Source organism: Lepisma saccharinum, chromosome 4 (genome assembly GCF_977018435.1).
Source record: "Lepisma saccharinum chromosome 4, izLepSacc3.1, whole genome shotgun sequence".
In the NCBI taxonomy this organism is placed as follows: Eukaryota; Metazoa; Arthropoda; class Insecta; order Zygentoma; family Lepismatidae; genus Lepisma; species Lepisma saccharinum.
This window is the reverse complement of record NC_139232.1, coordinates 60,928,119-60,946,103: the sequence shown is the minus strand read 5'-3', so window position 1 is coordinate 60,946,103 and position 17,985 is coordinate 60,928,119. Positions and strand designations below refer to the sequence as shown.

The window sequence follows — 17,985 nt, the reverse complement described above, 5'->3', positions numbered from 1 at the left end:
AAAAAAGAACGTTCAAATGGGGATGTCAAAATGTATAAGGGAGGCATATGCTAATGTAGACCCATTAAATAAAGAATGTCTAAAGCTGCATTTGGAACCAGGAGCTATTATAGACGGCATGACCTGGTTGGAAATTGAAGAAAGACATCACAAGTACGTAGAAGCAGCAGAAGCAGCAAAATATAAACATAGAGTCGTCATACAGAATAAGCTGAATAAGCTTAGGAAGAACGACGTAACAAAAAACATACGCAATAAGGATAGGGAACAAAGTGACCCAGAGGGGAACATGTTAAATTTAACCGATCTAATTCTACCAAAGGACCTTAACGAAATAATGGGAAAAGGGCAGAAATTTGCTATTGGGGATCAAAAATCTCTAAAGAAGATTTTATAGTAGCAGCGGAAGGGATAGGAATGATGATTGATGATAGAGAACACAAAAGTGAATTTAAGAATAAGATTCATGATATTATTGAAAATCAAATCAGAAAAGAACAGAATGAGGTAAGGGGATGAGAGAAAACAGATAGGATTAGGAAGGACACCTGAAATGAATTCAAAAAGAAATTAAGTAACGTTAAGAAATGGATAAAAGATAATAACTTCTTCCTGATACGACCAAAGAAAATAAAATGGTAGTTATTAGGAGAGAGGAATATAGAATGAAAATGAAGGAATGCTTCCGTAGTAGCGATTTCGAAATTGTATGAGGTAACCCCATCAATAAAATTAGGAGGAAAATCAAAAAAGGAATCGAAACTAGCATAACGCTTGCAAGAATAGAGAAAAAGAAATTAATCGAATGTTGTAAAAAGGGAGAAATTCCGGTTGCCTTTGGGATCCCCAAAACCCACAAGGAGGGGGTACCACTAAGACAGATCATTCCTATGTACTCCCATCCTGGATGTAATTTAGCAAAAACTCTTGTAACTAAAATTAAAGAAGTGGGAAATAATACAGAATTCAGTATTAAAAATTCTAAGGAAGTAAAAGAGAACATCGAAGATCTAGACTTAGATAAAGATGATCAAATAATGAGCTTTGATGTAGTAAACCTCTACTCTAGCGTCCCGAGAGACAAAGCAGCCGACTGTTTATTTAGATGGCTTAGAGAAAAAGGAGTAGATATAGTTGTAGCTTGGGAATATGTAAGGTGGTTTGACCTATGTACTAGGTATAACTATTTCAACGAAGAAGTATACATACAGAAAGATGGTTTAGCCATGGGCAACCCTATTTCAGGGATTGCATCGAGGAGCTTAATGCATTTTATAGAAAAAACTGCCTTAGAACAAATGGTAGGAAATATTTAATATTTCGGGAGATACGTCGATGACGTTCTGGTTATAGGGGGCAAAGCTGATCTTTTGAAACTATTTGATATATTGGGGGAACAAGACCTCCGAATTAAATTCACAAAACAAGAGATGGCAAAAGATTTAATGGGCTTCTTAGATTAAAAAATCATCAGAACCGGAACAAATATTAAAACTGGGGGTTTCCATATAACCCTTGCTGGAGATTTACACATTCATAGCAAGTCAGAACATGCCAAAAGAACAAAACACAACATCTTTCTTAATTTTTTCATCTGGGGAATTCGATTATGCAGTTAAAGAAACGAGAGAGAAAAATAAGAAAAATGGATCTATAGGATGGGAAGAAAGAATGGATACAAAGAGGAACATCTGAATAAGATATGCAGGAAAGCACACAAGATATGTAAAAAGGATAGAAGGGGGAGGGGAAGAAATGAATAGTGATAAAGGAAAAAAAGATGCGAGAAAACGAAATTAACTCTGAGAATAAGAAATACAAATATATCGGTATTCCGTATTTCAAAGGAATTTTGTAAAAGATAGAAAGAGTAGCTAAAGAATTTGGCATTAAATGTGGGATGAGGGCACCACGAACGGTAGAGAAACATTTCACACAATATAAAAAGGTTGGGAAAGAAAAGGAGAATAAAATGGAAAATGAAAAAGCGGTTTATAATATAACTTGTTCATGTAATAAAGAATATATAGGTCAAACCGGCCGGAGCATGAAAATTAGGTAGGGGGAGCATGATAAATACATAAAAGGAACCCCAAGAACTGGACTATCAGAACACATGATCGAGGAAGAACATGAAATTCAGAAGCGAGAAATAATGAGAGTTGATCATAAACGATTAAGTAGAAATGTATACGAATTAGTGTATATCTGTAAAGGGAGGGATAATAAACTAAACAGAGAGGACGGGAACAATGATGAAAAATGAATTAAAATGTTCAATAGGTGGGATACAACAAAAGAAAAATCGGCTTCCAGGTCAACGCGTCTCGTGAAATAATAGATTCCGAGCTAGATATGTGACGTAAACCAAGGGAAGTGGTGGGGGGGAGGGGAGAGTAAGAGGGAAATACACCGCACAACTTCCGGCATTCCATGAGAGGCCTCCTTAGACAGCTGTACTGCGTTCACTGAGTCACTTCTGAAAAAGTGTTTTTAACGTGTTTTAGACTGTTTTTACGGATTTTTGCGATCAGGATTCTAGCGTAATGGTAGGAATAAGAAACCTGTACATGTCCAGCTGCCTTAGATCACATTTTAACCTTTTATCCATTTTTACCATATCTCTTGATCCATGTCTTGTTTGACGCAGCCAATGGTATAATTAAATTGGCATAGCTTATCTACCTGATGAAGGGAGTAGTTACATCCCGAAACATAGTTTCACGGAAATCATATACTCACCAACATAAGTACTTTTAGGGATTTTATAAAAGATTTTTCTTTTTATATTGTACTGATAATTTATACTACATGAGTAAGTTGCACCTGCATCAAAATGAATTAAACAATAATAGTTCAATGTTTGTGAATGTGGTCTTCACTCAGATCAAATATACACACGTGTATCACATAGTGGAACCTCATTGTAAACTTTTAGAGGCCTACAATTGAGCTTTTGTAACATAGTACTACATTTAAGAATTGTTTACAAATACATATTACACATGGAATATACTACTTACAATAAGAAAATTCTTTGGTGAAATTTTTTCATCCTGCAGATTGTTTGCCTGTAGGAGAAATGCTGAACTATACCAAAAGCAAAAGCCATATATTGTATACACAAATATCCAAATCAGACCACCTTCAATCCCAGAAAATATTCCTCTACATACTCCAATTTTGTAGCATGGATTTAAACAATGCTTGTATCTGTAAAAGTTCATATTGAAGGAAAATTATAAAACTTAGCCCTAATACAGGAGCAAATTGAAAAGTCTTTGCCACAATTTCTTTTTCAACTGATATAATAAACATGTAAGGAAATCAAACTATAGGCATTGTTCTATGTACCTTGCACTATTTTTCCACATCGTTACCATTGTCACATCGCACCACTAGTTTGGAGATACTGCTGTTGTACAATTCGGCCAGTTGATTGTGGTACCACTGCCGGTCTTCACTTTGTAGTCGCAAATGATCCTCTGTCCTGCAAGGATACACCAAGGATTCGCGAACGGTATCGTAAAAACAACGAAAAACATTGCCCGCTTGAATGCAATGGTGAAAGCAGATCGGTGTGTGCATCTGAAGGACATTTTCTGAGGCGGATGAGGATGCCCCGATTGCTCACTGTCATGAAGGTCTTCTCTGCCATTTTTCGAACTCACAACACCACCACCACACACTTCTCAAAGCAAGACACTTGTCCCCATATGTCGTCTGCATTTCCCTATGGATCTCGATGGGCATTTATCCCTTGCTCCATAGAAAACAAATAACACTTCCCTGCTCATACAATGTGGAAGTGTTGAGTACTACACCCACCTTTGCAAACTGACAGCAGCAGCGTGCCGCGGAACAGCCGAGTGTTAACGCTGGGCCGTTCCAAGAGAAACCTATTGCATTCAATGTATATCTCGGTTTCTCAATCGCACTACTATTTTGGCTGAAAAAAATAGGGGCTAAGACTTTTCGATTTGCCCTCATATTGAATAATTGTTAATAATGCAATCTGCAGTTGGCACAATGTAAAGCTACTGACTTTAATAAAAATATAGAGAAATAAATTTATTGTATAATTCAGTCAGAACAATGCAAAAGTATACCAGAAATATAAACATTTCTGAAAAGCTGACACAGGATACTCAAAATATATGTAAGAGATCAATTCTAGCAAAATTAACATTTTAAACACACATTTCCATTATTAAGTGATTTGCTCAATATGATACTTTTGATTTTGTTCAATACATACCTTAATAATAGATTTACATATACTTACTTCCTTGCTTCCTCAGCTTCGGAATTATATGTTTTTACTGTCTTCAGATTGCATAATGCCCATGTGACCTTTGGCTCAGAGTAACTGATGTATCTTTCCAATTGTGTTTCTGACAAACATTTGTGTATCTGTTAAGTATTATGACAAATGAAAAGAAAAATTCTGCAAGATAAACTTATGAAGTTTAACAAAACATAATTATTTAACTCATCTCTTAAATATAATCTGAAACAACATCCAAAACATATAGCAAAATACAAAATCCCAAATATCAGTGGATGATAACACTGCACAACATGAAATTTGTCCTTTAGATGAAAATGTGTGATTCTAATGTATTTGTGCATGACAAAAACGAATCTGCAATTTGTTTCCATGTATCATGTGTAATTTAGCCAAAAACACAAAATTTGAAAGTTACATAAGAAACGTATGGTACAATAGCCGAAAGTGTGTTTCTCCTGTGTTACAAAGAATGAATGAATGCCCAAAATTATACATTGGTATGACAGAATAATTTTTTTCCACCTGTTCAAGTGGCTCTGGTGCCCACCCAGCGTTGTATAAAGTGGGTACCTGGAGGAAACTGGGGGTAGAGGCAGCCAGGGGCATGGTGTTGATCACATCACCCCCATCTTCGGCCTTGATCAAGAAAGTGTGGGCCCTAACTACACACCCCTATACGACACTGGGTGGGTGCCAGAGCCACATTTAATGCCAAATTCTTTAGCTACTCTTTCTATCTTTTACAAAATTCCTTTGAAATATGGAATACCGATATATTTTTATTTCTTATTCTCAGAGTTAATTTTGTTTTCTCGGGTCTTTTTTTTACTTTATCACTATTCATTTCTTCCCCCCCCCCCCTATCCTTTTTACATATCTTGTTTCCTGCATATCTTATTCAGATGTTCCTCTTTGTATCCATTCTTTCTTCCCATCCTATAGATCCATTTTTCTTATTTTTCTCTCTCGTTTCTTTGACTGCATAAACGTATTCCCCAGATGTAAAAATTAAGAAAGATGTTGTGTTTTGTTCTTTTGGCATGTTCTGACTTGCTATGAATGTGTAAATCTCTGGCAAGGGTTATATGGAAAACCCCAGTTTTAATATTTGTTCCGGTTCTGATGATTTTTAAATCTAAGAAGCCCATTAAATCTTTTGTCATCTCTTGTTTTGTGAATTTAATTCGGGGGTCTTGTTCCCCCAATATATTAAATAGTTTCAAAAGATCAGCTTTTCCCCCAATATATCAAATAGTTTCAAAAGATCAGCTTTGCCCCCTATAACCAGAACGTCATCGACGTATCTCCCGAAATATTAAATATTTCCTACCATTTGTTCTAAGGCAGTTTTTTCTATAAAATGCATTAAGATCCTCGATGCAATCCCTGAAATAGGGTTGCCCATGGCTAAACCATCTTTCTGTATGTATACTTCTTCATTTAAACGGAAATAGTTATACCTAGTACATAGGTCAAACCACCTTACACATTCCCAAGCTACAACTATATCTACTCCTTTTTCTCTAAGCCATCTAAATAAACAGTCGGCTGCTTTGTCTCTCGGGATGCTAGGGTAGAGGTTTACCACATCAAAGCTCATTATTTGATCATCTTTATCTAACTCTAGATCTTCGATCTTCTCTTTTACTTCCTTAGAATTTTTAAAACTGAATTCTGTGTTATTTCCCACTTCTTTAATTTTAGTTACAAGAGTTTTTGCTAAATTACATCCAGGGTGGGAGTACATAGGAATGATCAGTCTTAGTGGTACCCCCCCCCCCCCCTGTGGGTTTTGGGGATCCCAAAGGCAACCGGAATTTCTCCCTTTTTACAACATTCGATTAATTTCTTTTTCTCAGTTCTTGCAAGCGTTATGCTAGTTTCGATTCCTTTTTTGATTTTCCTCCCAAGAAGGTTGCATGAAATACTGTTGCTTCCTCTGTCAGTGGGACAGTCGAGACAGAGATAATCATTATGTCCGTAAACACTGGCCGCTACCACCGGCATCAAGAACATATAACGAGAGCTAATTGAGAATGCGATGAGGAAGAAGCTATTTTAATATCATCAATCAATCAGAATGTATTTCTGCCCCATTACACAGCAAGATTGGTTTGATGAGAATCTTCGTCAAAGTACTAAGCTGAAAAGACCAAGCTTTCAGGTACCTCTGGACAAAATTCCCACACTGAAGTGAGGCAAAGGTTAAGGAAGGTGTGTTTGCTGGCACACAGATTAGAGCCGTTTGATTCTACACTTCCTGACCCAGCAAATGCAGCATGGCAGGTATTCAAGTTGGTGTGTTCTAGTTTACTGGGTACTGTCAAAGCACACAAATATGAAGTCACTGTTCGTGACATGGTGCACTGATTTCATATCATGGGGTGCTACATGTACCTCAAATTACACTTTCTAGACTCACATGTGGGCTTTCCCCCGAAAAACCTGGGAGCAGTCAGTGATGACCATGGGGAAAGGTTCCACCAGATAACTGCTGTGTTTGAAAAGACGTTGGAACGGCAGTATGCTTGCTTACTATTGTTGGTTGGTCTATCATCAGGGAGATCCCTACAGATATGTACAAGCGTAAATGCTCCACAACGTCATGTTCGTAAGTATTGTTACTGTGTTTTCTTACTGTACAGTGTATTGTAATATGCCTATCACACAGCAATGCATCAGGTGGCTGTCCAATGAAAATGATGCGTGATAGAAGCATACGTTTTTCACAATTCAATTCTGTATCCTTTGTTTAGTCCAAATCACATGATTTCATCTAAAGGACAGAAAATGTCTTCAAATTTGTTGTGCAGTGATAATCAGTGGCGTGCCCAGGATTTTTGTAAGGGAGCAGATTATGCTATATTTTTTCAGTAGTCAAACATGTACTTTCCCATCTTTACATGCAGCTGATAGACAATGGATTTTATGTTCCCTGGTTTTACATTTTCCCGCATTATACATTCAATCTTGATGATTCCAACATAGCAAAACGTTATGAAATTTTCCTCGATTTTACATTTTCCTGCATTTTAAGGCTTTTCAGCTTGGTCCCATGGAAAACGTAAAATCGAGTATATAATTCCCAAGTGAGGAGAGACGGAATAAATGTCTGTAATGTTATTTTAAGTTTCAACATATTTTTATTGAATCTTATTTTACTTTCTTCAGACAAAGTTTTAATCATCCCAACTGTTTTCATCCATGTTGGGAGATGAAGACAATGTTTTTAGGTTTTTGAGAAGAGCGGGCCTTTACACCGTTTCTGATGAAGTTTTTAAACTAGCCTTATCTTTTTAATGTTTTGTGTTTGACCTGTGCATGTTTCTTTACAACCTTGCACTTTTAACATTTCTCAAGAGGCTCTTTACACACCTTTATTAATATTAAAGTAAGGGTTTTAGGTAAGAGGATCCTTTTAGGGTACAAAATGGCCATATGTGCTGATGAACCCAAAAATTTTAACTCATTCATTCATCAATAAAGTATTAATTAATCTGTCCTATTTCTATAAAAATAATAAACATGTATAATATTAAATTCAACTGCTGTATTATTAATCTTGACCACTTACTTTAGAAGCAATACTTGATACAATGATTGCAATAGGTGCAGTAGTTAATAGGACAACAGATAACTTCCAACTATGAAACACACAATGGAGAGTTAACAATATAGTGCGAGTAGCACTAAATAATAACATTCCTAACTTTTCTCCAGCACCATTGTATATAGCCCTGAAGTTACTGAAATAAAAGTGACTTTGTAAAGCAAATATATCATAACACATTATTATGGACATTAAAAAAGATACTTAATCATTATTTTATTGTTGATAATACTTTATTGTTGATAATACTTTGTATTAAAATATATCTGAGAATGGTTAAGCTGTCCAACAGATGAACATTAGCTGTACAGAAATGTAAACCTAGCAAAGTTTGTTTTAAGTTCACTTTATGCTAGATAGGATAAACGAGACTGCACTTATTTTTATTATTGCTTCTTTCACACTTAAGTGTTATTATTATTATTATTATAATGATATTAACAAGATTCATTGCATAACTGGTTCTTTTTGTCTTTTTGTTAAATTTATCCCACGGCTATAATTGTATCATTAATCGAACTAAAATAAATGTCTGATGAAGGGAGTGTGCATCCTCCCAAAACATTACAACAAAAATGGTGTTTATATGCTTGCAACAACTGTAAACAGGATTATGATTTGGGGCAAGCTAAACCAGTTCTGCAAATTTTGTTCAAATCTGGAACAATGAGGCCAACATCTATACATGGAATGATCCATTCCTACATAATATTCTACATTTAGACATCATGGTTGTGATAGATCTTTCTTTAGGCAAACCCAAATGTTGCAAATACTGCAGATATTCACATTTGGGAAATAAAAGACATGGTAGTATAATAAATACCCGTAAGAGAATTACTAACTTTATCCACGAGGCTTACTAATAACGTTCTTACTTTTCGGACTTTTAACCACTGTGTTAATTTTAAAATACTAATGTTTCGGAAGTTGACTCTGCCTCCGTCTTCAGGGTAGTGTGTAGTCTGTTAAATCATATGGTGTCTATAAATGGTTGCCCTGGAGGATTATTCTCGGTGGCCAAGGCTCCACCTCGTCTGTCGGTCACAAGGACCTCCATATACATTAAGTTGCCAGGGAGGATTATGTTGCGGTGGCCCAGGCTCCACCTTGTCACAGGATTGATGCTATAGGATATCAACCCACCCAAACTGAAAAAACTCCTTCAGTGCCGCTTATGTGCTACTGTCAGACCCTCAATGGTTGTGGACATATAGTTAAAAGAGAGAGGACTGGAAGAGAAGGGAGAAAAAGAAAAAGAGAGATGGTTTGGTATAAGAAGTATGGGCGATGCCACAGAGAAGATATGCAAAGTGCTGAGGAAAGTGGGTATAAGAACTTACAGGAAGGGAGGACGCACTATTTTAAGTATAGCCAGCAAGAAGAATGAAGAAAAGAGAGAGGAGGAAGAGGAAGGGGTTATCTACGAGGTGAAGTGCAGAGGATGTGAAAGTGTATACATAGGGGAAACGAAGAAGAGACTTAAAGACAGGTTAAAGCAACACATGGATGATGTGAGATTGAAGAGAGACAGGAATGCCATATTCAAACACACTAGAGAAACAGGACATGAAGTTGAATGGGATTCGGCTAGGCGAATAGGAAAAGAGAAGAGAGAACTAGTGAGAAAATGGAAGGAGGCCAAAGAAATAGAAAAGAAAGGAGAAGACATCATGAATTGGAATGGAGGGCTCAAGATAAACAAGGAATGGAAGAGTGTGTTAGAGAAAGTTGAAAGGATGAAGAAAAGGAATGAAGAAAAAAGAAGTATGAAGAAGGAAGAAAGAAGAGAAAAGAAGAAGACCAGAGGAGGAGGTATTCACCCATAACCAGAAAGGCAGGAGGGGTGGGGGAGTGGTGAGCAGGTGGTTCTTAGACTCTTGCTGATCTTGACCTGCCAATCACCTGTCAGTGTAGTAGACCCATTAGTCAACAACTGTCAGGAGGTGATATGTTTAATTCCTTTGTAGAAATCTTCCTAGATAAGGACTGTCAACTTGATTTGTTGTTGTGTGGCTTGTGACCTTGCTATGTGTATGTAATCTTTCTGTGTGTAGTTTATTTCATCATTTTAGTTTAGTTCTTCGTCTGAGGAAGACCCTGATACAGGGTCGAAACGTTACGTGTTAAGTGTTTATACCTTAATAAACTGCCTTGGTCAGCAACTTATTGGTTCCAAAAGAATCCTAAAAATAACCAAGAAAAACACCATCAGATCTACATTCCACTCCAGGAACACTCTTCGATCCAACCTGGTCCACACTAAACCCTACACACCCGATATACAAACAAAAAACTTAATCTACAGCATCCCATGTGAATGCGGGAGAAAATATATTGGGGAAACATGCAGAACACTTGAAGCAAGGGTGGGGGAACACAAAACAAACCTCAGGCTGGGATACTTAGAAAAATCGAAGCTAGCTGCTCACGCCTGGATACAATGGGACAAAACACAGATAATAAACAGGAAAGAAAATAGCTACAATAGAAAATTCAAGGAAACATCACATATGACTGCAGCTACAGACCCAATCAGCCAACCTAGCCTAGAGATCAGACAAATATGGACACCATTAGTACAAAACTTTTTTAAATACACCAAGAGCAACCACATGTCACACATTTATCCATAGAACACAACAAAAACACTAAGAAATAGTGAACAAAATTGTACAAAAATACAAACTACAAAAATCATAAACATCAACAGGACCAGAGTACACAATTCGGACACTATCTCTCCATACACCTAAGATCCCATGGACAGTCTGTATAGATTATTCATATACATTGCACAACAACCACCTTTAGTTCACTGTACACCGGCACATGACTCTCCTCTAGTGGAATGCGGATGGAGTTTTGAACCAAAGACTGCAACTACTACACTATCTACACCAGCAATAGATAGACGTCGCTCTAATAAATGAGACCCACCTGAAACCCAAGAACCGATTCACCCTACGAAACTAAATCATACACAGACAAGACAGACCTACCCCAAAAGGTGTCCCAATGATAGCAATAAAGAGAGATTTTCCCACAGAGACAATCTCCATCCCACAACTGCAGACCATTGAAGCTTTGGCCATCAAAATCATCACACCAACTGAACCGCTGGTCCTTGTTGCAGCATACAAAAGACCGGAAACGAGGGTAGAGCTTCAAGACCTCCAAACACTACAGTCATTAGGCACCAGAGTACTGATAGCTGGGGATTTGAACTCCAAACATCCAGAGTGGAATTCTAGGGTCACCAATCGAAACGGAGTACAGCTGTTTAACCACATACCATTTATAAACCTTGCGGTAACAGCACCAAAGGATCCGACACACTTCCCCAAAAACGGAGCTAGGCCAGATGGCACACTACACAAAGGAATCAACTTCACCATACCGCCATATGTCGTCGCCGATCTCGACTCAGACCATGAGCCGGTTATATGTGTTGTCGCCCATAGACTACTGACACATCTCACTACTGCACCAACTACTGCAAATTGGCAGCAGTACAAAACAACTCTTCACGAAGCAATCCAGCTGCCTCTCCACGTTGCAACCCCGGAAGATATCGACACGGCCGTTGAGGAAATCGGTGCCAAGATCACTTCGGCAATTCGAAACAGTACCACCAAACAAAACCGTTAAGAGTAAGCAAACACAACGGACCTGAAGCTACACATCCTGTTGCACCTAAAGTGATGGATCAGATGCAAATATCAACAGACACGACATCCACAATACAGGCAGCTCCTCCAGAACCTGAAACGTCGAGTGAGAGGACACCTTCAAAGATCAAGGGAACACCTTTGGGACGAAAAACTGAAGAGCTCCGACAAGCCAAACAACGAATTCTGGAAGCTTGCAAGAAATTTCCGCAGACACACGGCCAGCTCAACGACGCCAGTCCTCCATGACCCACAGGGCAATCTCCTATTTCAACCAGAAGAACAAGTTGACGCAATCGCAAACAACCTTGAAGAATAGTTTTCTCCCAATACAGAACCATGCGACGAGGAACAAATAGCAACGGCAGACAACTTCCTGGACACATTCAGAGAGCAGCCGCATGCAGACATACCACACCTAATTACTCCCTGAGCGATTCACACAGTCATACGACAGCTGCCAAACAATAAAGTGCCAGGCCCGGACAAAATACCGACAGAAGCCTTCAAGCAACCCCCTAGGAAATTCCTGATTGTCCTAACCCAAATATATAACGCAATTCTTCTCACTGGCTACTACCTGAGAGCTTGGAAAACCGCCAAAGTCTGTTCAATCCTGAAGAAGGGGAAAAGCCCGCTACACCCACAGCACTATCGGTCTATAAGCTTACTGTCTCACGTCAGCAAGGTCTTCGAGCGCCTCCTTCTGTACCGATTACAAGACCACGTCCAACACCTTGATCTACTCCCAGACCACCAATTTGGCTTCAGGCAACACCACAGCACGACCACCCAGCTGGTGAGGGTGGTCGACCATCTCTCGATATGCTTCAACTGGAAACACCACATACTAGCCATATTCCTCGACATCCAGAAAGCCTTCGACAAGGTTTGGCTTGAAGGACTCATATACAAGCTACACAGACTTGGTATACCTGACTGTTATGTACATTTGCTGGACAGCTCCCTCCATCAACGCACCTTCTTCGCAGTGTTCCAAGGAGCCATCTCCAACATTCGAACAACCACAGCTGGAGTACCCCAAGGATCCTCCCTCTTGCCGATGCTTTACGCCCTGTTTACAGTGGATGTACCAACAGCCTTTGGTTGCCTCCCAGCCACTTTCGCAGACGACACCGCATACTTTGCCGCAGCCAAGGATATTCGTGTTTCCTACCTCAGAATGCAAGAACAACTGCAACAATACGACCACTGGGCAAAACAATGGAGAGTGTGAGTGAATCCCGACAAGAGCACCGCCATCGAGTTCTCTCGTAGACGCCGTCCGCATGAATACTATCTCAGACTACAAGGCCAACCTGTCCCCCACAAACAAACCACAACATATCTCGCCATGCTGCTAGACAGAGTGCTCTATCTCAAAGATCACATAGCCAAAATCGTCAACCAAGGAAACAAACGCGTGGGAGCACTTTACCCGATGCTACGGTCGCCAGGACTGCGGCTGGAAACCAGACTTCAACTGTTCAAGGCAATCATCAGGGTGGCTACAAACAAGCAGAAATGAAATTCCCTGACTTTTCCAGGTTTTCCAGGACAAAATTTACATTTTTCCCTGACAATTACAAACTAAACTAAATCGATGTTTTTGCAAATTGATATAATAAACTCATACAGATCCAGGTATGGATTTGTTAAGTACCATTATTATCTTCTATGATATTGACTTAATTTCTCTATTCTCTACGATTTGAATTCAAACTGCAAATAGTGAATTTGGAAAATTATTACAATTCACAAGCTAGGGAAGGATTATGGAATTTTATCATACGCAGTAAGTTTAAAATAAAATACTTGATTATTTTTAAAGTTACGACTAAATGAGATTAGAGTGAAGAGTGATTGACTAAGATATACATTTTGTAATTAATCAGTCTCCTTATCCATTCTCGGTATTATATGTTGATATTTCCACTGAGGTTTGAAACCCTCTGCTTGGAAGAACCATGAGTGCGGACTCATTATTCGATGCATAAAGCTACTTCTCTTTTCTCTGTAAAGCAAACAACTTAACTCTTGCATATAAGTGAAAAAATTGAATCGTACAAAAGAAAGTGTCATATTTCCTTACATTATCAATGGGATTTCTGCTCCAGTACAGTATATCCAAGTGAAGGACTGTGAAACTGACAACATGCAATTATACCATTATTCCTGTAGGTATTAGAAATTTAACGCAAGGAATTTATAGAATTGCATTGTATAGGTACCTGATTTAGCTAACCAAATATTAAAACAGGAACAGTCTGTTAATAACCGTTTCTGAAAGTTCACATACGTCTGGCATGCTGAAAAAAGCTCCAATGGTGTCTGTACGCAATACTAGTGGCTGGAGAGCGCACATACATGCAGGCCGGAAGAAGTGGCATGTAGCTGTAATTTGGTACAGTCGCAATGCAGCCATTTTAGGACAGTTATAGGTTGAAGATTGCAGCTCTCATACAGTCTCCCACCAACTACAATGTAGCTTACGTGTAGTAATCAGATTTTTGCACGCTCAGAATTTGGCACAGAGCCACCAGCAATCGTGTGAGGTATGCAGACCAGACGTCATGAGTGATAGTATGGTCAGACGATGGTGAAGACAATTCACAGAAGGCCAATCGAATGTGCACAACCCCATACAGCTGAGTACACGCAGGCCCTTTGCATCACTTCAAGTGAGAGATCTTGGACCACTCCCTGTACAGCCATGGCCTTTCATGTACCTCTTTGTTCAACTGAAGAGGTTTCTGGCAGGACAAGGATTTGACAGCTACACTGCGGTAGAAATAGTTTCAGTCTTTGCTGTCAGACACATATGCCATGGGTATACAACATTTAGTGCCTTATTACAACAAATGCCAGAACAACGGTGGTGATTATGCCGAAAATTAGGTTAGGACTCACTGTTACTGATGCAATAAATTACTTCTTATATTCTTGTTTGCTAATTGGTAAGGACCTTGATTTTTCTTTTTTTCAAAATGCTGTATTCTTTCCATTTTTTACAAGTCACATTTTCATTTTAGCGCATTTTCTGGCAAATACCTGAAATTATACCTTCATGGTGTATTTAAACTACTGTTTCAAATTGTAAGTCACATCGCCTACACCTCTTCGTGAGAGTTTGATATCTTGGAAGTTATATTGGGAAAGTTATTTTCCATACTCCCTTTTTAATTTTAAGGTAAGGGTTTTAGATAATGGAATTTTCCCCGTATATACTGAAGGATGCATAATGACCATAAGTGGCGACGCACCAAAAAAAATTAAATCAATCAATCTCACGTAACAGATCCATCCATCCATCCATCCATCCATCCATCCATCAGCTCTTCATGGATGTATCCGATTAAAATCTTGTGCAATGGCATGCGAACTTCTCTCCCTAGACGTCACTTTGATCTCGATGTGTTACGAGGGTCACTATTTATATTTTGAGCCTAACAATGAAAAAACAGGAATTTGGCATTGAAAACTGCTTTATTGTTTTTCGAAGTATTCTCCTTTATGGGCAATACACTTTTGCATTCGTTCAAACCATTTGTCAAAGCAGTTTTTCCAATCTTCTTGAGACACCTCCATAATATGGTTTTTGAACGCATCAATGGCGTCTTCCACCGACGAAAATCGTTGTCCACGCAATTTATTCTTGACATTCGGGAACAAGAAGAAGTCATTGGGTGCCAAATCAGGACTGTACGGCAGATGACCCATCAATTCGATTTTTTGACTGTTCATAAAGTCGGTTGTTAGACGAGATGTGTGACAGCAGGCATTGTCTTGATGAAGAATGATCCGATGGCGTTTGTTTGTTTTCCGTATTTGACCAAAGACCTCTGGCAAACAAATTGTTGTGTACCATTCAGAGTTGACCGTTCTACGTTCCTCTAAAGGCACAGTTGCCACATGACCAGTTTTCCCAAAAAAACAGGCAACCATTTGTTTCGATGTGCTTCGAGCGCGAACAACTTTTGTTGGATTGGGTTCATCTTGAAACACCCATACAGTCGACTGCTGTTTACGTTCCGGCTCATATGCATATATCCATGATTCGTCACCTGTTACAATCTTATATACGTCTTTTGAAGCACCACGATTGTATTTATTGAGCATTTGTTTGCACCAATTGACGCGAGCGTCTTTTTGAGTTTTTGTCAAATTGTGTGGGATCCAACGAGAACATACCTTTCTCACAGCTAAATGATCATGTAATATTTTATATATGCTGGTGGAACTAATGCCTATGGTTGCCTCAATCTCACAGTATGTCACATGACGATCTTGCAGTATTAGGTTTTGCCCAGCATCAATGTTTTCTTGAACAACTACTGATTTTGGACGACCTTCATGAATCTCGTCGGTGAGCGAATGGCGGCCCCACGATTAAATTCGTTATACCAGCGTTTCACAGTGGCAAAGGATGGGGCTTCATCGCCAAATGTGGAAGTAAGTTGATCGATGCACTTTTGTCTTGATAATCCACATCGAAAATCGTAAAAAATCATTGCACGAAAACGTTCACAAGTTAATTCCATTTTATTGTTGTCGCGCAATCTCCAAGGCAACATAAACAACACAAATGAAGCTATTGACAAAACATTTGAAGTATGTTATGGTCAATAATGCCAGACGATTCCGTGCAAACGTCAAATCGCACCTAACTTCAATCAGTGTTGCCAAGGCTCAAAATATAAATAGTGACCCTCGTACCAATGTGCTAAACAAATTTTAAGGCATTTTTCTAACACCTCGAAAAGGAGCAAATTGGTACAAGAATTCAGTCATAACTTTTTACTGGTTAAAGATACATCAAAAAAACCTTCACCATATATATATTTCCATTGCAGTATTTATATTTCATCACATTAGACTATTTCATTGTATGTTACTATATTTCCTGTGTACATATATTATATTTCATTATACTATTACATTGAAATATCTATGATACTGTAAATATAAATCGACATGTTCGATATCACTGCATGTAAATGCAAACAATGTGATTCATGGATGAAATCAATCAATCAACCAATCAATCATAAGCAGCACTTAATGAGTTTTTTTCATTTTTTGGAGAGTTGATATCCTACAGCATCAATCCTGTGACAAGGTGGAGCCTGGGCCACAGCTATATAATCCTCCCTGGCAATCTACATACATAAATAGGTGTTGATGTGCCCACCCGACAAAGTGGAGCCTGGGCCACTGATAATCCTCCCTGGCAACTTAATGTATATGGAGGTCCTTGTGACCGACAGACGAGGTGGAGCCTTGGCCACCGAGAATAATCCTCCAGGGCAACCATTTATAGACACCATATGATTTAACAGACTACACACTACCCTAAAGGTGGAGGCAGATTCAGCCTCCGAAACATTAGTATTTTAAAATTAACACAGTGGTTAAAAACCCAAAAAGTAAGATCAGCTACAAAGAAGAATTGTTAATGGGCCACCATGCACTGTCAGACCAACAGCACGAAATAAGGGCCTGGCTTCTACAACAGTACTCAAGAGTTCTATGAGACAGGCATCATGAACCTTGTGAAGTGCTGGGATAAATGCCTGAACTGGGGAGGAGACAAAGTGTGCATTTTTCTTATTGTAATTTCTTGTGTAATATTTTCTGATATGTAATCAAATTACCAAGTTTTAGACTTTATTATGTCTTTTAGTTTCACTATCTGAGGTATCAAGTTAACACTGCTATTCCAAACTTGCAGGATATAAAAAATCATAGTCTACACTTTCAAAAACCAAGAAAAGAATATACTTAACACTACGTAAAACGTGAATTAATCCTTACGATGCAAGAGATTCAGTTATTGTTTTGTCTAATGATGCTATCCAATTTGGATCTTGTTGCAGAAGAATTTTCATATACTGGTTTCGTACATGCAAAATCTACAAAAAGAAAAACATAATGAATGAGTCATTCAATGCTCTTCTTAAAAGTTCGCATAACCATTGATATATTGCAAGATAATACAGTAAATGTTATTATTAAAGCACATTTTATTCTTGTGACGACTATTTCATCCTGATTACTCAGAACATTTTCAAGCTTGTAACGTTATTACAAGAATAAAAACTACTTTAACAGTAAAATGATTAAAATTCTCAGGAGGAAAAGTTCCTTGAACTATTTCTAATACTCAAGTAAAAATTGTCTTAATTGTCAAAGATACACAATTTTCAAGTACATTAAATTTAAAATATCTTGAGAGGTTCAGAATCTTTCAAATTACTGTGGATACAGACCTCTCATTTAAATTTAGGAACTAGTAAAAACAAACCCTGTCAAAGTATTACAAGAGAGCAATTAATTTTGGACATCATACTGTCACTTAGAAACTGCTTCCTTTTCAGATTTTTACGATGGTCAATGTTTACTATCTAGTGAAT

At 38.2% G+C, this 17,985-nt stretch overlaps 1 protein-coding gene across 1 annotated transcript in view; it reads right to left on the bottom strand.

Moving 5' to 3' along the window:
* LOC145986955 (ATP-dependent translocase ABCB1-like) overlaps positions 1–17,985 on the bottom strand; it is a 149,543-nt gene that overhangs the window by 89,596 nt on the left and 41,962 nt on the right. The window contains exons 6-9 of the mRNA XM_083121419.1: positions 17,387–17,484; positions 7,866–8,037; positions 4,286–4,413; positions 3,024–3,213 (exon numbers count right to left, since the gene is read on the bottom strand). Of these exons, the coding sequence (XP_082977545.1) occupies positions 3,024–3,213; positions 4,286–4,413; positions 7,866–8,037; positions 17,387–17,484 (588 nt within the window). The remainder of the gene's footprint in view (positions 1–3,023; positions 3,214–4,285; positions 4,414–7,865; positions 8,038–17,386; positions 17,485–17,985) is intronic.